The sequence below is a fragment of the Perna viridis genome, chromosome 5, assembly GCF_037379345.1.
Source record: "Perna viridis isolate PV_CMFRI_1.1 ecotype Kerala chromosome 5, ASM3737934v1, whole genome shotgun sequence".
Classification (NCBI taxonomy): Eukaryota; Metazoa; Mollusca; class Bivalvia; order Mytilida; family Mytilidae; genus Perna; species Perna viridis.
Window position 1 is genome coordinate 9,322,181 of NC_142449.1, and position 24,626 is coordinate 9,346,806.

Genomic DNA, 24,626 nt, shown 5'->3' on the forward strand with positions numbered 1-24,626 from the left:
TGCTAATATTACAATCTTCTTTTCTTGTCTTATGAGTTTTATCAAAATTAGTGCTTAAATAAACTGAATGGCTAACCCTCTACAACCAATCTAACTTGACTGGCATTCATCTAATAACTTACTTCCTTGGACAGTCAAAGTAGAAGGTGAACTGGTAATTAGTCCAGCTCCATTGTTTGCTCTGCAACGATATTCAGCAGCATCATCGGATACAACATTGAAAATAACCAAGTTAGGGTTTGTAGCAGAGTTAGCAACCTGGAGTTTGCCATTGTTGGTTCCCTGAGAAATGACTACAGGGTTTCCACCACTAACTGTTTTAGTCCATTCCCATGATGTAGCTTGAGGTGTTCCTTGTATAGTACACTGGATAGTGACTGATGCATCTCCAATAGTTGCTTGTTGTGATGATGGCTGTATTGTCACTGACAATATACCTTAGAACACAGAAGAAATTGTAATGTTCAATTTTTAAATACTGTAAACTATCAGGGATACTTTATCCAAGAACATTATACACTGAACTGTAATTTGGGGAAAGATCGGAATTTAAAACTATGTGAAAGTAGATTATTACAGAAATCTTGTAAAAAAGACAGCGTAAAAATTTCTTGGTTTATAGTATGTCTGTAAAAAATATGCATTTAGATAAATAAAGGATTTCATTCAATATAGTGTAACATATTTCCTTCCTAACAGTTTTATAATTACCTAGATAGGAGAGAACTGAGTTGCCACTTGTAACAGTTCCTGCTGCATTGGTAGCCTCACATTGATACGACCCAGCATCACCTGACTGGAAATTGTTCACTGTCATAGAAGGGTTTGAAGGAGTTCCCCCAGTATATTTTCCATTACTAGTGGAAATGAATAGCTGTTGTCTACTATTACTCCCAGAGGATGTAAAGTACCATCTTATCTGTGTAGGACTTGGCTGTCCAGTTACAGTACAAGTAATTAGTTTATTTGTTCCTTGGATAACATTGTCGGACTGTGGACTGATGGCAATGGTATTCAAACCTAAAAATTAATTGTAATTAAATGTACAACTATTTCTAACATAGAAGGTCAAAACTGTTAGCAATAAATTACGCAGAATTATGCATATCATGACATAGGAAGTATTATTTAAAAATTTTAACAAGAAAATGACAAATTCCTGGTACTCCTATGATTGAAATATACACAGTGTAAAATGATTATAACTCCTGAATGGTATCTGATACATATACATTAAAAGAAATCTTGTCAATTTTCAATTTTTTACAAATGGCCACTGATTGAGCTTAATTTAAATAGGTTGTGATCAATAGTCTATAATCATTATCCTGGAACCAAAAGATTGATGAAAAGATGGGCAAACATGAGAACACTATATAACCTAAACTCATATGTCTATATACAACATAATAAAAAAATAACAATGTCAATCTCATGTAACTGAATCAAAGCATTCTAACCTCCATTGACAACCAATCTTGCTCTTGAACTTGTGACTGTACCAGCAAGATTAGTGGCAGTACAGAAATAGTCTGCCTCGTCAGTCTCTGCAATGTTATTAATAACTAGGACTGGGTTGTTTGTATTAGCTGTGATGGTATACTTATTTCCTGCTGTGATTGTTGTCTGTTGTCCACCATTGGTAGGTCGTTTAAACCAAGATGTTGATGTTGGAGATGGTATTCCAGTAATTTGACAATTTATTGAATAAGTATTATCTCCAACAATAGCAGTTCCATCAGCTGGAGAAATTGTTAGTTGCAGTTGTTCTGAAAAAGATAAAAAATCAATAAGTCTATCAAAAATGTATAGTTATGTAATAGAACTAACCACAGACAATATAACAAACATTTTTGTACTTATCTCTAAGAAAAGTCTTTTTACAGATGCCTATAATTAAACATATTTATAATACTTATAAACAAGCAAGTTGACAATATCAAATAGTCATACAGGTAACGATACAATTAATGACCATAAAATTTTTTTTTCTTAACAATTTTTCAAACAATACCAGAAATTTGAAATATATTTTTCAACTGAGATTTGTTTTAAAGATACTAAAGCTTAACCATGTTCTGTCATATAATAAGTTAAGAAATTGATGAATCATACTCACGCATAAATGTTAGTGTGGTAGATGTACTGCTTGTTGTCGTTCCTGCAGCATTTTGTGCCTGACAAGTGTAGATACCAGCATCAGTCGATTGGAAGTTGTTTATGGTAAGACTTGGATTATTAGTAGTTCCACCTGTATGCTTACTCACTACTTTGTTAAGAACTCCTTGAGTTCCACCATTAGGAGTAAATAACCATGTGATAGAAGTAGCTGTTGGTGTACCAGATACAATACATTGGATTGTTGTTGCACTCCCTTGTAACACATTAGCTGAGGACGGACTCTGATTGATTGTTAAGAGGCCTAAACATAAACAAGTTTAAGTGTTATTGTTTTAAGCAGGAGAAAAATAAATAGGTATACATAGTTTTATGAACACCATATTTTCTCTGTACAACCAGCTTATTTTTACAAAAGAACTTATGATTAACTTTTAAGTAGGATGAAAAAAATAAACTTCTCATTTTATAAATAGAAATAAAATGGCAATAATTCAAAATTTTAAGAAAAATTACCATAAGTTTTGACAGTCAGAATGGATTTTTAAATTTCCAAAAAAAATCTCTCATACCCGTTTGAATAAAAGAATTTACTCTGTTATAGACTTAACACACGTGTCATAAGTGTAAAACTAATTGTAAATGTGACTTCACACTCGGGAATTATATTGTGATTATGAAATTTTTAAAATTTTCACTGTTATACTTCCTTTTTCTTCTCAATCATATTGTAGAACAAACAGGTACATGTATTATTCTCCTATATTTCAAGCTACAGTTAAAAACATTATGACTGATATTAATCAGGTTTATCAAAACAAAATCTATAAACAAACTGATTTGAAATAGTATGCTAATAGTCAAGTAACATCAAATGCAAAATTCAAGGAATAGTTGTTTGAAACTTGAATACAAACCTCCAGTTATAGTGACGGCTGCTTGGTTACTACTACCAGTTCCTACAACATTTGTACCATGACATCTGTATGTTCCTGTATGAGCTGTTGTGACAAAATTAATAGTCAAGGCTGGTGTCTGTGGAGTACTTCCTTGGTAACCACCATCTCCATTGTTGATAGTAACAGTGTTTCCACCTGATTGTCTTGTCCAGTATATATTTGTTACACTTGGATTGGCTGATTGAATTGTACAGTCAATAACTAACTGTTGTCCATATACAGCAGTATAAGTGTCTTGAGGAATGTTAAGAACAGGTATTGCTGAAATAAACAAAAATACAAAAGTCTGTGAATCATTCTAATGTATTTTCAAAATATACACATAGCAATACATAATGGTGAAATAAAATGTATGATATTTCTCAAACTTATATTGTAAATATAAATATTTTATTTCATCATGAAACTAATTTCAACTACAGAAATGAACATATGTTTCTTTCTTCATGTCAAAACTTCTAAACTTTCTAAAGCTTGTCTTGTTCTGTCAGTTTATAATGTTAAACCACAATCTGCATTTTTCAATGTCATCAATACTTAAGATGCTACTTAAGCACTGGTACAAAACAAAAGTAGGATATTTCAATCTATGAGTGTCAGTCAGATGATAGCTTACTTAATAGAACTAAGGCAGCATCTGTGTAATATAATGCTTTTGATAATGTGAAATCAGAATTCCAGGTGCAGAAATATTGATAGCAAAATTCAAGTTATTTCATATTTGCATGTATACATGTACATTTCCCTTGAAAAATAACAATATGGCAAAGTCACAACATCTGGTCACTTCCTTTCAGGGATATCTCAATCAATGGAGGTCCTAAAGGTTGATTTATATGAAAACATAACTTTAAACAAAATCAAAGAACCTTAATGAGTATACTCCAGTCCATGCTACTCCATATAAAACAATCAGTCTGAAATAGTGACCCCTATGAAGAAAATTTTCTGAAATTAATTTCATCTCAGCACTGATGGTTATCAACACTTTGAAGTTTAAAGAATAAAACAAAGAATAAAGGGATGGCTAAGTTGACAACAAAAGTATGACATGCAAGACTAATGGATTAGATTAGCAAAAACATTTTGCCCATTTGTTTTTATGCACTTATTTGCATTGCATTTTAAAAAAATGAGTTTCCTATAAAATGTTAACAAAATTTGGTGTGTAAAGTTTGCAACATATTACTACAATTCATCATTCTATTTGATCTGGATTCCTCAAAAAAGAGACAAACCCAGTTTTGGAAGTAGGATCTTCGATTAGATTTATATTTTTTTCAAATACTTTATGCTGTAAGTAGAAGTTTCTTGTAAATAAAATGTTTTGAAGTAATCTTTGAAGATATTCAACAATAATACATTGATTGAACAAAGTATAATACTGCTATCAGAGATTTAACTTGTGAACATTATGGTGAAATAATATCATCAATAAAATAGATCAACTGTGTTACTACATGTACAACCCATAGTTTTTTTTAATCGTAAGCATAAGGTATATTTGGATGTTGTTAACAAGAGGCTCCCAGGAGCCTGAATCGCTCACCTGGTTGAATTTTGTCTTTATAAGGATCATTTCAGCAAATGAAAGTCTAAATCTATCATAGTTTTCAAGACATTGGTTGAAAACTGTAATGGTCAATAACTCTTATAAGAAGGCGTCTGACAACTTTAATGCCTGAAGACTTTTGTAGTCCTAAGAATAAGGATCGTTTCAGCTATTGAAAGAATTTGGCTAAACCTAACGGTTTTGGAGATATATGCAAAAAAGTACTGTCTGATCCCTATGTTCTATTTTTAGTAACAGCGGCCATGTTTTTCGACAGATCAAAAAAACCCACTTCAGATCTATGCAGGATACTCCAAGGAACACTCATACCAAGTTTTGTTTCAATTGGTAAAATAGTGCCAGAGGAGAAGACTTTTGAAAGAAGTAACATTAAAAATAGCAAAAAACGTTGAAAAAGGGCAATAAATCCAACATGGCTGAACAAATTAAAATGAAAATTTGACCACAGATTGATCTCTTCATGCTAAACATTTTTACCCCTAGTCAGAATTTGGCTAAACCTAACGGTTTTGGAGATATATGCGAAAAACTACTGTCTGACCCCTATGTTCTATTTTTAGTAACAGTGGCCATCTTTTTTGACAGATCAAAAATCCCCACATCAGTTCTATGCAGGATACCCAAGGAACATTCATACCAAGTTTGTTTTCAATTGGTCAAGTAGTTTCAGAGGAGAAGAGTTTTGAAAAATTGTTATTGACGACGACGGATGCCAAGTGATGGCAATAGCTCACGTGGTCTTCAGCCAGGTGAGCTAAAAATGTCAGAAAAATGCTAATTTCGTTCAGTTTCTCTGTGTTTCATAGAAACATTCCCTATAAATTAATAATGTTTGTACCAAATAAATATTCAAAAACAAATAAATGAACTTAACATACTTCCTTGTACATCAAGGTATGTAGTTTCTGCACTTAGTGTGGTCCCAATTAGATTAGTAGCCCGACATCTGTAGGTTCCCTCGTCTGAAAACTGGACATTATTTACAGTCAAAGAAGGATTAGTTGTAGTGGATCCAGTGTATTTGGCAGTTGATGTGTCTATAGGATCTGTTACAGCATTATTCTGGTTAGTGAATATCCACTGCACTGTCTGTAGAGCACTGTTTGGTGAAGATACTTGACAAACCATAGTTATTGAATTACCAACAGTCTGTGTATATGAATTGACTGGAATTGTAACTACTGGAGGAGTTCCTAAAAATAAATAAGAATAAGTCTTTAGTAAAGAGCTATAAGGGCAAAAGTGAAAAGAGATTTTTTAAATACATAAAAAAATACAAAGATTTAAATTCTTTTTTAAAAGATTTTGAAGTTAATAAAAACAATTTAAAAGATTCCTTACAAATCAGGTGAAAATACCAATAAATACAATGAACATACATTCAACTATTCACTAAATGTATTCAGAAAAAAACAATTATTCATATGGTAAACAATAATAATTTCGATGTGAATTGAAAGAGATCTTTTCTAAGAATTAATGTTGAAATACAAAACTATTCAAGAAAAAGTAATTAACTTCTGTACAATTACAGAAAACTTCTTATTTTTTTATGGCTTCAACCTAATACAGAACTTATCACTGTTGACAAACTATTTTATCTATACAACATACAATATACACATCATATTTACCCTGTGGATTGACATTTATGTTATCAGTATTTACTGAGACAAATCCATCGTTAGCACGACAAGTATAGTCTCCAGCATCACTCTGTACTACAGAACTGATAGTCAAAGAAGGAGTGTTAACATTTCCATTTGTATACCGACTGTCAGTTGCTGGATTCAGTTGAGTATTTCCTTTATACCATGATATGATTGTTGGATTTCCAGAAGTAACAACACACTGAAGGGTAACTGATGTTCCAATTGTTGGTGTATAAGATTTGATGGGTGCATTGATAGCCAGCTGAGCTGTAAAATGTTTTTTTACAGATATTCAGAAATAAGCATTATTTATACTGAATACATTTATTTCAAGGCCTAAAGAATTTGTCATCATTTCTTCATATTTAAAATTCTAAGTAAATTTCAGATACACTTATTTCATACAGTTAAGTGTAAAATAAACTATGTGTATCACATCTTGACAGTTACATACAAGTATTTAATCATAACATGTCCTAAATGATACAAGGAAATGTACCTATATACTGTGTGAGCAATATGCATTTATTGACAAATATTATACAAATGACTTAAATGTCAAATATGCTTTATATATTAAAATGATTCGAAAACAGCTTCTGAAAAAGAGAAATGAACAAATAAATGCCACACTTTTTCAATAGTTATTATACTTTGTAAGGACACAACCATGGATGTGAAAAATGAAATGCAAAAAATAATTATTTAGTCAAAAAACAAAAAAAAAAGATCAAACTTATTTCATTGAAATGGCAAATATAGCATTTATTTTTGAAAAAGAAATTGTTTATCTGACTATAAATGTTAATACATACCTCTAACATTAAGTGTTTTACATACACTCTGTGGTGTACTGATTGTTGTAGGGTGAGCTACTTCACAACATAGCTGGTTACCATTATTAGAAAGAGCTGGGCTCCAATTCAGTGTTCCAGTAACTGTGAACGATCTCCCTCCATTTACTGGTGTAGACACAAATGAGTACTCAGGTGAAGTAAAAGTGACTCCAGTGTTTGTATTTTTAATTGTCATAGTACCAGCTGGGTAACCATTAGAGGAGGTACATGTCCATGTACCTGGATTACCAGCAACTAAATCTGTTGGTCCATTAAACACAGGTGGATCTGGTGTATCTAGAAACCAAATTTAGAAGTTTGGAAAGCAATAAATAAGACAGCTCATTACAAATAAAGTTTTTCTAAAGTGTCCCCATGAAGTAACGGATTTCACGAAATTACCAAAACACTGTGCTCAGTTCTCAACAGGTGGATGAATTTACAACTGTTGTTCTGGCCTATTTATTTCATTTCCTTCCTAGATTATTTTGAAGCATTCATTTAGCTTTATGTTTTCCCATATACATTATACTTACAATGCACATAAACAAATTTGGTCGTTTTCAATGGGTTCTGTAGGACACCATTTTCTGCTTGACATTCAAACACTTCATAGTGTTCATTCAGTGTAGCAATAAACGTATAAGTAGTTGTTACTGTAGAGCCACTTGTTGACGAACTGACACCAGTTGTTATTTCTTGATCATCTCTGAACCATTTGACAGTCGGTGCAGGACTTCCACCAGTAGAAGAACAACTCAAAACAATATTTTCACCTCTCACTATTACATCAGGCCCAGTTATAGAGGGTGATCCAGGTGGTACTATAAAAACAGAAAGCATTGCTTAGTCTCAATTCAAAATGTATGTTATTCTTCTGAATTTTAAAAATGAAACCAATTGATTGTTAAAATTACCATAAAGAAACAAGATATGAATCAAGTCACGAAATATGTGGATCTAGAATAAAATTTGCTATCTTATATCATCTCAAGAAAACAGATCATAAATGAATTAAAGAAATTAGCACTGGATATTAATATTCTGAAATATTTTCAACCTTCAAAATGGCCAGTATAATTGTAGGAATAAATACAAAATGTTTTCAATAAATGAATAGTTCATTTCTGATTTCTCATTATATATATATATGTCAACATGTATTGACAGAGTAATCCTTGTTCAACTTAAAGGAGAATATGTTTCACTTATTTCAAGATAATGTATCATTGAATACTAAACTAACACTATGCATTAAGAATTTATGTTCATGAGTATAGGACTTCAAAAAAAAAATTCTAACCTTCCCATCACCACAAATACAGTATTTGAAAATGTCAAGAACCATTCACTTAGTCATTGATTCAATTTGTTAATTACATGTATATTTGAGATTGACAATACTATTTCCAAACATTGTAGCAAATGTCCTGTAGATAACCATAGTCACATGCTATAAAAATCAGGTTAATATTAGAAAATTAATTTGTAACTTATCCAAGAACCAATCAGTTTAAGAGACACAAAAGAACAAGAATATTACAAAAAGGTTGTACAAGCCAGAAACAATTTCCATATTATACCAATAGTATAAAACTGAACTTGGAAAAACAGACTAATCAAATTCAACACTTTTTCACACCTTTAAGGGAAAAAAATAATCTTTTGTACTAAAAATTTAGAAATTAGCCTGACAATAATCTGAACAGAAAAAGTACTATTACTTTTGATGAAGGAGGCAGAATACTCTGTGATAAATTTATATCATTTTATCATTATATCATTTTTACTCTTTATTTAATAAAGTAATTGCATACATACTTGCTTGCATTGGGTCAAAATGTACTTCAAACGAACAGATTGAAAAAAAGTCAAAAGAAATGACAAATACTGTAACAACAAACAATGTACCAAACAGTTTAACTCATTCCTTGTGACCAAGGACAGTATTTTAGTTGGAAAATTAAGATAGAGGGCCATAATAACAGAAAACAGGACACTTCAACAGAAAATAGTTGATCAAAGGGCATACATTCTTTATTTATTTAATAATAATTTCAACTACTTCCTAGTTTGAGAAATAATTACAATTTAATATTTATTGAAAAAGGGAGAAATGGTTTTTTGTACGAAAAGGGTAGAGGAATTAATGCAACAGACTAGCTGAGGCAAAGAAGGTTACAGAAAGGCAATATTCTGTTCACCTGTACTGTGGAGATCATAAGCTGGAATTGTTTCATAACCTTGTTGAGTTCTCCTACCCATGCAAATCAGAAATTTAGTTTGTAATTTATCATTAAAACGAAAAAGCCAATTTCTGTTAAAAAAATACTGATTTACGTTAGTACATACATCAATAACAACAGAAGCCTTTACAAAAAAACAAAAAAACAAAAAAACAAAACCCACACCCCCCCCCCCAAAAAAAAAAAAAAAAAAAAAAAAAAAAACAGGATAGAGAACAACACACAAGGATATTTCGAAGAAAATCATTAATTTGATTGACTATATAGTATGTAGATATACGATTAGAGAATACAACAATAATGGCCACTGGAATATGTAGTAACTTACTGTTAACACCTTTATTTTACAAATGAGAGAAACAATGTCATTATAATCAATTGACAATTATATAATAATACATGTACTAAACATGTAAATATAGTAACTTTCTAATGATATTGCTGGAGTCATTATGTGTTGTTTGTGATTTTAAACAAATTACGTCTAACCCTTCTATATCAACACAACAAAACTTATATTCTTTTTTTACATTGATTATTCCCTTTACACACTCTCTCAACAGTTAGCCACTGCTACAAATTCTTAGTGACCTAAAGCTAGAACACTTATGTAAACTAGTAGCTTCACTCCTTGAAAGAATTATGCTGAAACATTTCACTGGTCCAAAAATCAGTCCAATCTCATCCAGAATAAAATGTATCAGTATAGTTTGTATTTCAAATTTAAAGAATGTGAAACAAGTAAAAGTAGTAGTAGTTTATCAGTTGCATTGTTATCATATTTTCTTTTATGAAGAATAAAATTATTTTTCAAGTTTAATCAAAATCAATAAATGTATATTGTTTTTATTACTTATTCCAGTAAAAGATATTCTTCAACATGGTTCTTACATGGAGTGATACATCACCATCAATTTGATAGTAACATTTATTTAACATTTATTGCTACTAATTCTTAGTTTAAAATATCTAGACTCTAAATGTTATCTCTACCTCACTACTTGGATGTTTAAATAAGACCATGGATACATGTAATTGTAAAGGAAAAAAATCTTAATATAAAGGAGTAAGTTTTTAATGTGAGTACATATGGGTTAATGTAGACACATATCATACCTAATACATCTGCTGTGTAGATTTTCCAATTCTTTTAGGGAGGTTGTTTGATCAAGATACATGTACTTTACAATTTATGTTTAAATACATAGGTTATTGAACCTGATTTTGAAATTACAAAGTCTAAATGACAGTGATTTTTATAGGAAGTAAAAAGGAAAATCTTATTAATGTCCATAAAATTTTCTTGTAAAGTTGTAAAAAAAGGACTTATTTGACATATTTCCATATTCTTTACAAGAAGATTAGAGATTACCAAACCTTTTGTCATGTTATTTGCAAGAAGATGGAATCAGGATTATTGTTAAGTATAAAGTTGTTCATGCCAATTATCTGCCCTTTACAATTTTAATATATAGTTAAACTCATTTTATCTTTATTTTATGTAAATGGTTTGGCATATATTAAATACAAGTTGCAAGTAAAAAGTATATGTTTCAATACCAATTTTGAAGATGCCCCAAAATGATGCTTTGTTTAAAGAGGAAGAACCTACCTTAAAACAGTTAAAAAGTCTTAAAATCCTTTAGTAAACAAGAAACATTTTTTCAATTTTAAATAAGACATTTTCACAAACAGGATCAACTACATGTTTAACAAAAGAGAAGATGACACAATAATTTCTCACATGAACTATAGCGTTCGCTAAAACTATTATACACTATTTGCACATACATGTATTGGAGCTACAGACAAAATGATATAAAGCACACTTTCAGAAGTTCCATTGTGACTGATCTGATCTGAGTTCATTTAATTACCAAAACTTCAAATATAATACATTATACTGTAAAGAGAAAATTTTTCAGTTTGTTTAAGACCTGTTGTACTTTTTTAACTAAGAACAAAAAAAGTAATAGTCATAAGTTTCCTGCTACCAGCAAGAAAAAAATAGGATAGGTAGGGAAATTATTCTATTTAAAAAAACTTCTACATTGAGTTAATGAGTAAACAATGTAGACTTTTATGGAGTTGAGCAAAATTTCTATAATATATTTAGTAATGGCACAAAAATATAGGGTAGGTAGGGTAGCGAAACAGACATAAAAGGGTAGGTATGGTAGTATGGTAGCAGGAATCTGACATAAGATTGTTTGTCTAATTTAAATGATTGTCAGTGCTTTCAATTGATTTATCAACACAAATATACTGGACTCATCAAAACTTTTTCAATTCTTCCTTGTATTCTATAATAATTATAGCAAATAAAGAAGAACAAAATTCAGTTTTGTATGCATTTTCTTTGGGAGGGGACAAACATGGTAAGAGCAAATTGCATGAAGGTTAGTGGGAAAAGTTAAGTTTGTGTAAATGAAATGTTCCATAGCTCACATACATGTCTATACTAAATGATGTGGTGTCTTCTGATACTTACTGTCTGAAATTAACAAAAATTAAAGAAAATAATAATTAACTACATAGGGTGGGGATGCAGGTGATAATACTGTTGTTAAGAGAAAGAACTTAATCAAGATAACTATATTGGGATTTGTATCACAAAGAGTAATCAAGGGAACCAAGGTTATAGCAGTAATCAAAAGAATGAATCCAGGAACAAAGACCAGACATGGAAAACAGACATACACAACAAAGAATATAAAGTAACTAAAATCATATATACAAAGTAACAAAATATATAATAAAAATTCATGTGCAACTTTCAGGCTAAAACTATTGTAAATTGCTTATAATGAATAAAATAAATAAAATATATATAGTAAAAGAAATCATATCTATACCATGAAAATCATGCAATATATTTTTAAAACCTCAACACTTGTATGCTAATTCAGCAAATAATTATAAAAATAATAAAAAACACAAAACTGAAAAATTGAACATCAAACTATGTTCAGTTTAGAGCTACTAAGAGTGAGGCTTTGATGATGTAAGGGATTGAAAATTAAGCCATGCCTTTTCAGTATCGAAAAGAATTTAATACAGATAAGATTCATTACCCAACAGTCTGAACTTTTAATTTTCTATTTGGTATTGTACCTTTGTAATCAAGTTAAAACTAAAAGGCTTGACATAATTGAAAAAAAAAGGTTTTGGGGTTTTATCATATTTGAAAATTACATACCTTGAGAAAAGACTGGTGGAACTATATTTATAAGTACGAAAAGAAAAGATAGTATGCTTGGTGTTGCAGGTTTCATCGTCATCCTGCTTCCCAAGTTGGTACAAAAAGCAGGACTTCCTTGGGTATATATTCTGAGTCTTTCTCTGCAAAATAAATAAATATGATCAATAATCACACATGCAATTTCGAATAAGAAATATATGGAACTACTACAGTTCAAAAAGAAAATTATCTTAATTTGCAAGCCTTATGCAACTTAGAAATATTTTGTTACTTCAATTTAAAGTCTTCTTAACATCTTGTTTACTTCAAAGCAGTCAAAGTCAGGTACTCTGAACAAAAATATTTATCATTGATGCATCTTCCACCTGGGCTAAATGGGACACACAATACACAATGTATTTTCACTTTTCATAAATCAAGGAAATCAGTAACAGGTGCCAGAGTCAGTATCAAGACTGTTTGCCATGCTCAAAGGTCACTCAAGCTGTTATAGTTGCAAATAAATTAAGGGAATAAGATTTTTTTTAATATTTCTGACCCTTGAAAGCTAAATATGGTGGATGTTATGACTACAGAAACAAAAAACTATGTATGTGCATTTTGTTACTACAGTGTTGAAAAATTCAGTCGTCACAGTTAAGCAGTAGTCTGTTAACAGACTCATTTTAATAGTATAGATTTTGGCGACTGAATAAAGAATTTTCACAAGTCCTGCCGACTCCCCTGTTGCGATTTTTAGGGGTCCTCCATGAATTTTGGAGGTCAGTGACCTGGGAGCTTGGATACTAATGTCCATAATGTCAGTGGAGATCAATGAGATTAACTTCACCTTGCTAGGATAATTTCACAGCAAGGTCAGTGAGTCTCCGTACAAAATTAACAACTGGAATATACGATGTCCAAGATGGGTGGGCGCAACACTCAAATTTCACCATGGATAAGTACATGTACAAGTGGCATGGTGTTTTACCAACTAACACAGATTTAAAACTCTGACTTGAGTGTTAGAAAATGATTGATTGATTATTGGGCTTTAACGACCAAGCAACAAAAGTTGCTGAGTGAAGTGAATGACATTAGAAGTACCAAGAGCCTGAATTCAATCTGAAAGGAGTAACATCCAGCAGAACTTTCCACAATTAATGAAGTTAGTGTTGACTGTATTAACGAATTGTTTCTTAGGAGAATAACAACCTGAATGTAGAATTAGCCAGCTTCATTTCTGAGTATGTGGAACAACTAGGCAGATTGGTTATCATTTCACAACATCAATTTTCTGCATAGTACATCTAAACTTGTACTTACATGTTCAACTTCTACCACCAATATTAAACCAAATAATATGATCCTTAAGAAATTGGCATTTCCTTTTATATTTGGACATTTTTCTATAGTCTAGAGATTGTTATAAAAAAATAGGAGATGTTGTATGGTTGCCAATCACTCTACACGCTGAGGTACTCCCAAACATTTAGAGTGGGGAAACACTATCAGATCCACATGGGATCTGGGAGTAGGCCAGCCATCAACTGAGCAGCCTAGCCCCTAGTAAGTCATACTCTGACTGACTGAGCTCTTCAGTCGGATATCCCAAAGGCTAGGCTCTGCTACCTCCTACTATTTACAGACATTTACTAACAAAATTCCTGTAAGGGGTGGTCATGGGAGATCCGTAAGGATAGTCAAAACCGTAAAAACCCCCAATCATCATGGTTGCCAATGAGACCAAGTGAATGCGACTGTCAACCACCACAATTGAACTTCTGCAGTCACAACACGCTCTTCAATGATGGAAAAACTGTTGCGTATTGTGAATTTAGTGGGTCATTTTTCAGCTCTGAATGATTATTTACCAAATTTTTCATCTTAATATGTCCGATGACAGTTATAAGAAGTTAGTGCATGCGGAGCTGTTTTTCGTCTGCTGGGGTACATAAGCGGAAGGGGAACGAGTCGATTATTTATAGAATTACTACAAATTTTTCATATACAGACCATTTTGTCACACAAAAAGTCCACTCGCATTCATACCTATTTATTTTTTTAAAGTAATGAAAGTAACACAATGATGGCAAGTACCATTACGGCAGTTACGAATAAAAAAATTCGCATTCAGGAGGGAGAGGGGATTGGGCGCTGACTGGAGAGGCGGTGACCACGTGTGGCGGTTACTCACTCATGACTTTTTATAAAGTAAATTATAAAAAGTGTCTGCTCAATTCAAACTTTTAGAACGACTAGCTTTGAAACTTTCTTAAGCTTTTAAAATCCAACTGTCCATGGAGGTTTTCAATCTTATATATAGATACAGGACTTGTTCGTTAACAGGGGCGTAGCTAGGCCTGTTTTAGTTGTACGCAAAATTACGGCGAGGGGTCTTGGGGGGGGGGGGGGTCGCTCAAGGCCCCCAGTGAGTCCGGCAATGCAAAGCCCTGAGGGAAACTCCTGAATTTTAACGATTTTGGTGCCAGTTTTTCAGAGCCTATACTACGTTCATGGTATGCATATGTGATAAATAACCTTTATTTCATCTTTAAAATGTGTGTTTTTATTTTTGTTACTTTTTCCGAAAGTACGCAACTGCGTATTTGCGTATAGGCAGCTACGCCCCTGGTTAATACAGAGAGAAGTTTTTTTTTGTCAACAAGTTAATTTGCTGTGTGGTAAATAAATTATTTATCGTTCTTCATTCAATCACAGACATTAGACTAATTTTCTTTCTTTGTATCTTGTGAAAAAAATCTCCGGCTTAGTTTCAGTGAAATAAAAAAAAATCCAACAAAACAAACAAACAAAGACTTAACAAATAAACCACGAAGTACCACCATCAACAACAACAACATCTACAATGTCCAACAACAATATCAACAATGTTCAACAACAATATCAACGACATCAAATTAATATTAGAGTAGTCGACTGAGCAAAATAGTTCATGATGGGTAGGGCGTGGCATCGACGAATGAGGATAAATACCTATTTCCCTTACTACGAAAAGTATCAACTATTTATTTCAACTATATATTTCATTATGCAGTCGGTTGTATTGAGAAAATAATTCCTAATAATTTTATCTGAAGTGGGACATAAAATATTAGGCGTAAAGACAAGTTTTGAAAGTTTTTTTTATGGTTAGGTAGATCGTAAAGAATTCTATCTGATTGAATGTCTTGACATGCCCACTTAATTCTTTAAAAAAATGCATAAAATCCATTTAAATAAACCTGTTTAATGTCTATTTTAATTTCATTAATAAGAATCAGCCATATCAGAGTACAGAGTGCTGATGATTCGTTAGAGCCATTCACGCGTATCACCAACACCCTTATTGCTAATCCTTCAGTTGCATGACTCGAACTATATCGGTAAAAGTTTCAAAACGTTGTCAAAAATACTACCTTTTCCCTGAAAAATCAAAAGTAACATAAAGCTACTTATTTACACCAATGACCTATATTCGTTGCACAATGCTGCCACTTAGTTACATATTTAACACAATACAACAAAAAGGAAACGACTCGAAGAAACTGGCATTCTTATCTTGACGATAACAATTATTAAAAAATCATCATACCAAACACCAGTTGCTACGAAAAGGGAAATACTGTAAATACTAGTAATTAGCGAACGTCTAGAACAGGAAAAAACATGATAGAACGTAACGGTTTTCTCGGTAAATATTATGATTTTTTTATCCATTGCCAAGGTAGTTCTGTCATGTTTCTGTAAATCAATAAAAACGTCCCAATATATATATGTGTGTATATTGTGAGACTACAGATGCCCAAGAGCATGGAGACAAAAAAAAAAAGACAGGGATAAGAATACAACAAGCAATTCGATTTGAGAAAATTTAAAGGGAACAAGACTGTATTTTTACTTAGTTTTGATATACTAATATATACTAGTACCACTGAATATAGAGGATCTTTGAAAATAAAAATCCTTACCGTAATCTGGTGGAAATAGATCCTTTTCAGTTCAAAAACAGATCTTGAATGACACACCTCATAGAACTTACTTTATTTTTAAGCAAATTATATAACTATCCACCCTGAAAGGTTCCTCCCACATCAAAACCAAAGGTAGAAGCTATTTAACTAGTCTCCAGTAAAGCATAGCGATCAATTGATTGCAAAGTGTAGTTTACCCGTAAAGTAAAGTGGTTCGAGCCAACCGGCGCTCCAACCGACTGTAAATCGGTGGTTCTATCTATAGAAGACGTCAAAAACCGGTTCTTTTCTGATCAGTAAGGCTGACTTCTTAATTTAAAAGGAAATATTTGATGAGACAGATAAATGTGCGGGTTAATTTATTCATTGACAGTAGAGGGTGTATTTGTATATTTTTTCTCAATACACAATTAAAAAAAAGTTAACAGTTGGTAGGTTCATTTTATTGTATCATTGATTAGTTTCTTCGGAATAAGTAAACAATAACAATATACACAAGAAGACGTTTATAAATTAGCTCCCGTAGAAATGGATATCAAGTTTTAAAAGGAATATGTTGAATTGCAAAGAAGTCTTTAAATACAAGTGTGAAGAACAACAAAATCTCAAAAAATATAGAAAAAAACATGTTTATAAAGTGGAAATGTATCAAATGTTTAATTATGAAACTTATAAAAAATGGAAAATGGCTATCTAAATCGTTCAGTTTAGGTAGCTATTATATGCATACATAGCCTTCAAAAACGAAGATTAAAGAAAAAAGTCTTGGTGACCGATAAAATATATTTTAAAATAAGCTGAACGAAAGTACATGTACGATATTTAATGAAGATATAGACATAGTTAAATTTTCAGCTGAAGGCTAAGTTTTAGAAGTCACTTAGATAGAATTGATAATTACAAATTGGTACATTTAATTGTGATGACTAGAGGGTATCTTGTTGTTTCATGGTAGATGTTTTAGACTGCACATGTCCAACCCGAGGTCTTAACAAACCCGAGATTGTGTAATGACACGGTTTAGGTTATCAGATATTTTATAGGTTTGACAACTCAGAAAAACAATTCACTACTTATATCAAGTAGAGTGACGAAACAAGTACTAACATTTTGATCAGGTCCCGCCAAATCAATGAAAACAGGGGAAGGTAATATATTATTTGAAAAAGCTTCTATAATATTCCAACTTCACCTTTAAATAAACGCCAGAGACTATAAAGCGATTTATTGAGACTATACAGCGTACTGTATAGATCAGAATGAATATTTTATTATATATTTGGTACAGGTAGATGAAGATGGATAAACATAAAGCTAGTCACCATGACCAAATCCGATCGATTTTTATGCCTAAGTGATTAGCTTGGGCAGCAATGTCAAATTGAAAGTGTATAGAGATTCACACAACAAGGTAAAACATCATTGTGATATCGATTCGGCTTTATTTGGCGCAACAACTAGAAATCCTACAAATTTCATACAATATTGGCCCAAATACATGCTCTGTAATGCAATTTAAACAGGTAAAAAGCGTCATCATTACTTAGATATTACTCTTACTATTAAGAGTATAATTAAACACGGGCACGTTAAGTTTTCTAAAATAAAAAGGACAAAAAAGAAAAACCGAAAAAAAAATCCGACGACTAGGTAAAATCAACAACCAACCAACACCAAAAACACACCGAGAATATTATCAGTAACCAATGTGTATAGAAATTGAAGTTAATGTAGTGTGGTGTACTTAGCTACCGTATCCTATTCTCGCTAGTCCGGCTGTAATCACTGACCCATAACAGTTTTCTTTGTTAATTTGAATTAAGAGTTTCCATCTTTTAAAGCTATCTATTAAAATGTCACATTAAAAGGCACTTTAATTCGATACACAATAATTATCAAGGTTCCCGTAAACGAGAGATGAAAATGTGAAGCATTACCTTCAAGGGCAACGACGTTAAGGTATTCAACTGTTTAAAGAAACTAAATTTCAAAATTGTTATTTATTTGACATATGATTCTTCTTTTTTGTCCCTAAGTCTATAATATATAAAAGCACCAAGGAAAACTACTTGAAATATATGTATTATGAAATCGAAAGTATTTTAAGCGATTTTATAAAAATAACACCTCATCGTTATATGAGAAATATTCGATATTGAACCTGACGACCTATATGTGTATCATGTCTTCTAGTAGTTATATTTATGTATACAATTTCTAAATACAAGTCACGTGTCTGAAGTAAAAGCAAAATCATACACAAGCAAAGTTCCTAGGTATGGCACAGTTTCCCGAATAGATCCGGTGTATATACTATAAAGCTATTTTCACCTGATCAAACTAAATATTTATTGACTGATTCAATGCAAAGCTATTCTAAATTTACATGAAGAACTTGTCGAACAACTTTTGTAATGCAAAATGATCAACCAACCACGAATTATATTTCATTTCACGCCTTATACGTATGCTTCAGCAATCATGACTTAGTAAGTTATTTCGGAACACATCACGTCAATTTGTAAAAAAAATCTTTAAATATTAACACGAAAAAGAATAAAGAAATATTTTTTTCCCTATGAATAGTACCAAATGTACAACAAACAAGCTACAAGAACAACACAAGAAATTGAACATGTTAATGTTCATATGAATGAAAAGTGTCAAGAATGTTGAATCATTTCAACAAATGTTTTAGAGTATGTTTTATCTTAAAATCTACGCTATAACTTCTCAAAATCTTCCAACATACACACGCGCGCGCGCGCGCGCGCGGTGTTTTAAAATGCACAATTTACATGTATGAAACTGCTTACAACGCATTATAGAAGGCACTTTACACTACACTACACAGCTACCGTAGGAAATAACATCTAAGATTTATTATAGCAACACAATACTTTATTTCATCCCTGCAAGAAAGGAAATATTTACAAAAAGCAATATAACTGCAATTAAAAACTAGGGGAAATATTTAAAACGACAATGAAAGCTTGAAATTCAATACCAGCAAGTTACCCAAAAGTTTTATAGGGGTTAAAAGTGTGGTAATATGAGTTTTGTAGAATACATTCTTTTACATTTGATTTTTACAGTAAAGTAAGTTTATGATGCAGGGAACATGTAACAGTCAGAATTTAACGAGTAATTATCATAACTAAGGTTAACTCGAACATTTCCATTAATATAACGAGAATAGATAAGGTGAATATGTCAGAGACAAAAACAACCGGGATGAAAAATGTCAGCTCAAAACCATCCATGGGTATTTTTCAGATCATCACAATCAGTCGTAAATAGTCTTAAATGTATCTAATTGAAAATAAAATGCTGTAACTGATTTGAAATTAAAATGAACAAAGAACTCGAATAAAAGTAGTTTTTAGTCAGTACACGAGACGTTGGTTAGTCCTCTGGCATTAGTTCAATATATAGGTTCGTGATTGTACTAAAATGGGTGGTCCACTTTTTGTCGCTTCAGCAGTTTAATACCATGCTGTTATTCTAACTCTATAGTAAGCCCGTTCAGGATAATCGTATTATGATGTTATTATGTGAATAATACAAAGAGGTTTAGTAACCATAAGTTATCTTTTCAAATATTTTGTCTACGATTATAAAGTCAAGCAAACAGTTAATAGAGACACGCTGATTATCCCCAAGCATGGTCAACACGACCAAAGGTTTAGACACCGTAATGGACAATCATAATGGTCAATTTGTATTCACAGATATTTAAATATTTCGTGCTAATATTATTATAACCACATGAATAAACATAAAGTAAAACATACTGAACAAGAGAAATCACAATTGGACAATAATACAGTAAGTACATAATGCACTCTTGTCAATAAAACATTTCAAATCTTATAAAGATGTAAATTGAATAACGGACTATTTTCAGAAAGTTTTTGGTCAGTAAATCTGAATTTCAAATTGAGATTCATTTTAATTGTAAAATGAATCAGATGTAACATAAAAACATAAAGTGTTTTAAAAGCCCCATATAGTTGATACAGTGTTTCGTGGTTTTAGTACCTATCGGAGCCTAAAGCTGTGATCGAGTTAAATGATATGTTACTTAGTTGTCTCCGAGATATAATTAAGCACAACATACTTTTTGATCTTTCAATTCTTTCAAACAAAATGAGTAGGCAAACATTTTACAAAACTGGTTTAGGTGAACGATCACCACCCTAGCTGCCGATGTAATTATATATACCTAAAATGGTAATTAAACCTACACGCAAATATGAGAGTATCGTTTGAATCATTCAAATAAGTATTCCACAGTTATTGCTCAAGCGAAAATGTAGTATTCAGTAGTTTGTCCCACTGTTTTTTATCACGATCGACAATCTAGCTGGATATATTACCCATAATTTTATGCCTTTCTAAATGGGATTATAATGTTCCGTATATATCCACCTGAGGGAACACTGTCACATTGAATGTAGTTGGTATACTGGTGAACAATTATAGACATATACGCCTCCAAAATAAGCAATGCGATAGAATTGTTAATTACCGTCACTTACTACCTCATTAGTGGGCGGGACGTTTACTCTCTATTAATTCTCTCTTTCTCTATGAATTGTAGAACTACTTTATTATCTTTTTGATTATTATATTTATCTCCATTTCGATTTTATTGTCTGAAACTGGATGCCAAAATACAAAAAAAGTTGCTAATGTCAAAACATTCTTAAAATTGAAATAAACAGATTATTTAAAAAAAATGTTTAGATATTCGAATTTATAACATAGATCTAAGCAACTTAATGGCATGTTAATCTGACATAACTGACCCCTACCCATTGTCAATATCCGGAGGACAGAAAATCAATTAATTTGATCAAAAAATCACCAATAGGAGGTCGCGTCTTGTGATCAAAATAGTTCATCGGAATTTTCAATTTAATTAAAGAATAACAAAATAACGATTAAAAAGTAGTGAATAAAAGTGAGATTAGTAATGAAAGGTCTTTAACCCCACCCCACAAACTGGGACAAACACGACACAGGTTAACATAACTGCAACTCAAAAGCAGATATAAATGTAAATAATGATAAAATTGGTAGAACATGGTAACATTTTCATAAATGATTTGCCCAAAATGTGATAATCCAAATCAGAAATCTGTTTTCAGATTGGATTTTAGATAATAAAACAAAAACAACAAAACTGCATTTTGTCACGAATTATAGAACACATGGAACAACAGAAAACATTTCTCTTTAAAACCCATTCAACAAACAATCCAATCATGCACCCTTATAATTTCCAAATAAATTGAACTTCATGCAGAGCTTTCTTTCCATATCAAGGTAAACACAAAAAAGTTATTCCAATATTATTGATATTATTGATCCTCATTCTTCACACAATGCAATATATCTACTCACAGTGCATTTCTGATCAACTTGAAATGCACAAACACATTTCTAGACGAACATTTTTCTTTACGATATTAAATGTTATTTAGATGTTATCAACATTAAAATTCCATTGAAACATGTGTGGTATGGTCAGGGAGACATGACCTTCCAAATATACAATTTTACCTCTGGCAATCTAATACAACCTGTTATATTGGCTGAGGAATGCTCACTTTAAAGGTTTATATGACTTATAAATGTTTGAGTAATGAAAAAATAACATACACACAGACTTCATAGCCACCACAATAAAATAAGAGACGTCACACAATACAAGACTTTAATTCTCGAAGTGTCCATGCATTTTTTTTCTTTAATTAGAATTTCTAATTGATCTTTAATATCATCTTATGCAGTATTCATTTTCTTATTTCTCTTGCATTACCGCGACATTTTCATTATTAACGCTGTTTTTAAAGTATCTGAAAAGATTGCATTCAATATATTTCATAGAGGATTTCAACAAACTGACCGACAAAAATGTGGATAAAACACTTTAATACATAGATATACATTCTCTTATACGAATTATCAGTCCTGTTATTTAGTGAAAAAATAACTTTTCAACCAAATAGTCTTATTGGCAATTTTCATGTCAAAGATATGATTAAAGCTAACCTAAAAGATGTAGGAGCCGTAACATAATTAACGTATCACGATGACACCACAAAGTATCATTTGTGGGTAATTTTCGATGATTTCTGTAATCAAACTGCCAGGTTTGCACATGGTAATCTGATGTTGATATATATTCAAATTTTACACCACATAGTAAGTGGTAGAACAAGCATACATTTTACTTCATATTTATTTGACGAAGTTTATTGTCTGGGCTGAATAAGATATATACCGTTCACCCCTTTATAGATAAATAGACTGTTTAAATGCCTTTAAAACAGCATAAGAAAAAATGCAAGGTTTGAATGGCCAGTAGAAATTGATATTCTGTATTTAGATTTGATCTTTATTGAAATTTTACAGTGGCCTTCACGATTAACGTGTTAAAGTTAATTTTCACCGAGTAACTACTGCAATCTAAGCAAGACAAGTCGAGTAACGAACCGACCACCTATTAAAAAAAACGGTCACTGAGCAAATTATGATGTCAGTATAATAATAACTTTCAAATAGGTAAAAATGATTCAAAAATTGTCATCTTCTTTAATAAAACACAGTAGAAGCTATTGGCAAGAATAAGACATGTTTTATTCTATTCTCTAGTACGTAAAATCGACATATAAAGCTTGTTTTTATGTTTCACATAGACCCAAATATTTATTAATAAGAAGGGAGACATTTTTATGCATGTGCGTTTTATTATTATTTTTTTTTAAAGTTTCATGACTAAGAAAATCAAAAGAGAAGAAAGAATAAGTACAATCACCCTCTAAAAAAAAAAAATCTTAGTTCAATTTTTTACTACCTAACACCTACCTTCCTATATCTATCCACCCAACAAAAAGCTTCCTCCTACGAAAAATTGAACATTCGAAAAAAACGTTCACACTTGATTGCTTTGAAATGTGCTGTGTTTACAAAACCTATACAGATTAGGTGTGTGCATTCGATTGCTATAATGGAGTAATTGTTTAAACGTGGATACGGTCCAAACATACTTTTGAATCACGTCGCTCGACACCAGGAATCTTGTTACAGAAATATTTGTACTGGTACAACTATGATCTTGTGTGTTTAATTACACAGCTTTAACAAATCCATAGTGTATACACTGCTTTATAATACATGGCAGACCAAATATTCCTCATAGGGTTGAATGTTTTATAATTTACAGATAATTTGGAATTAGAAGCTGATGACATACAGTACAGGCGTTTGATCAAATTAAGGCATAAATTAAATTAATACAAAATCTTATATTTATTTCTGAGTCAAAAGCCACAAGTGTACAGCAGCAGGATCTAAAACATTTAAATTAAGTCAAATTGAAAGAATTGATTCCTTCAAAATAAGAGCATCAGATATATGTGGTAGTACAAGAAAGAATGAGCAACCCTATACGACACAATTACATCGATTGTTTGTTTTAATTGCTATTCATTTAAGTCTAGATTAGACTGGTGAATGCTCCCGTGATAAATAATTTTGGAACAAAGCATTTTGTTATAACTATTGTCTTTTTAGGCATTACTTGTAATGTTTTACGGTCAGCGAACCAATTTGTAATTCAGTAGTATTTCCTATGTAGTTTTTTGATTGACATTTGTCAAGTGATTGAGGATTTATTGAACTCAAATACGAATGCCTTTTATGACTTTTTATACTTTGCACATTCACAGTACATATTTTAAACAACCTTAAAATGTATTCATTGAGGCTAAGATAATTGCTTTAGAAATTATGACTTTAAGTTTTCAAGTGAAAATGCATTCTCTTTTTGTATTTACTATTTTTTATAAAGGTTATACGATGGTTCATTTGTCGCACTCAATCAAATTATATACACTCTTCTCCGCAATTTCATGTTTTTCATATATATCTTCTTTTTGTCACCTCCATTAGGTTATTTGAGTTCATCAGTAAAGGTGTTTCACTTTGTTATGTCTTTGGCTGTGTTAGATTTTTTATGCTCTCAATTCTTGTATTAAAAGATTATGAGTTATACCAGTAATTGTACCTTTATTTGA

The 24,626-nt window shown here is 31.5% G+C and overlaps 1 protein-coding gene across 10 annotated transcripts in view; it reads right to left on the bottom strand.

Annotated features, from left to right (window-relative positions):
- The window catches only part of LOC148615887 (hemicentin-1-like), a 72,774-nt gene extending 49,240 nt beyond the window's left edge, over window positions 1-23,534 (bottom strand). For 3 of the 10 annotated variants that reach the window (XM_088582497.1, XM_088582495.1, XM_088582496.1), the window contains exons 1-11: window positions 16,608-16,754; window positions 12,584-12,726; window positions 7,675-7,962; window positions 7,118-7,435; window positions 6,285-6,569; window positions 5,529-5,843; window positions 3,036-3,338; window positions 2,120-2,422; window positions 1,461-1,769; window positions 712-1,020; window positions 123-437 (exon numbers count right to left, since the gene is read on the bottom strand). In XM_088582497.1, coding sequence (XP_088438623.1) covers window positions 123-437; window positions 712-1,020; window positions 1,461-1,769; window positions 2,120-2,422; window positions 3,036-3,338; window positions 5,529-5,843; window positions 6,285-6,569; window positions 7,118-7,435; window positions 7,675-7,962; window positions 12,584-12,726; window positions 16,608-16,660 — 2,941 coding nt within the window. In that variant the 5' untranslated portion in view covers window positions 16,661-16,754. Of the gene's footprint in view, window positions 1-122; window positions 438-711; window positions 1,021-1,460; window positions 1,770-2,119; window positions 2,423-3,035; window positions 3,339-5,528; window positions 5,844-6,284; window positions 6,570-7,117; window positions 7,436-7,674; window positions 7,963-12,583; window positions 12,727-16,536; window positions 16,756-23,415 lie in introns of those variants that run through there. The other 7 variants (XM_088582503.1, XM_088582502.1, XM_088582505.1 and 4 more) reach the window with 5 other exon arrangements.
- Window positions 23,535-24,626: the final 1,092 nt, after the last annotated feature.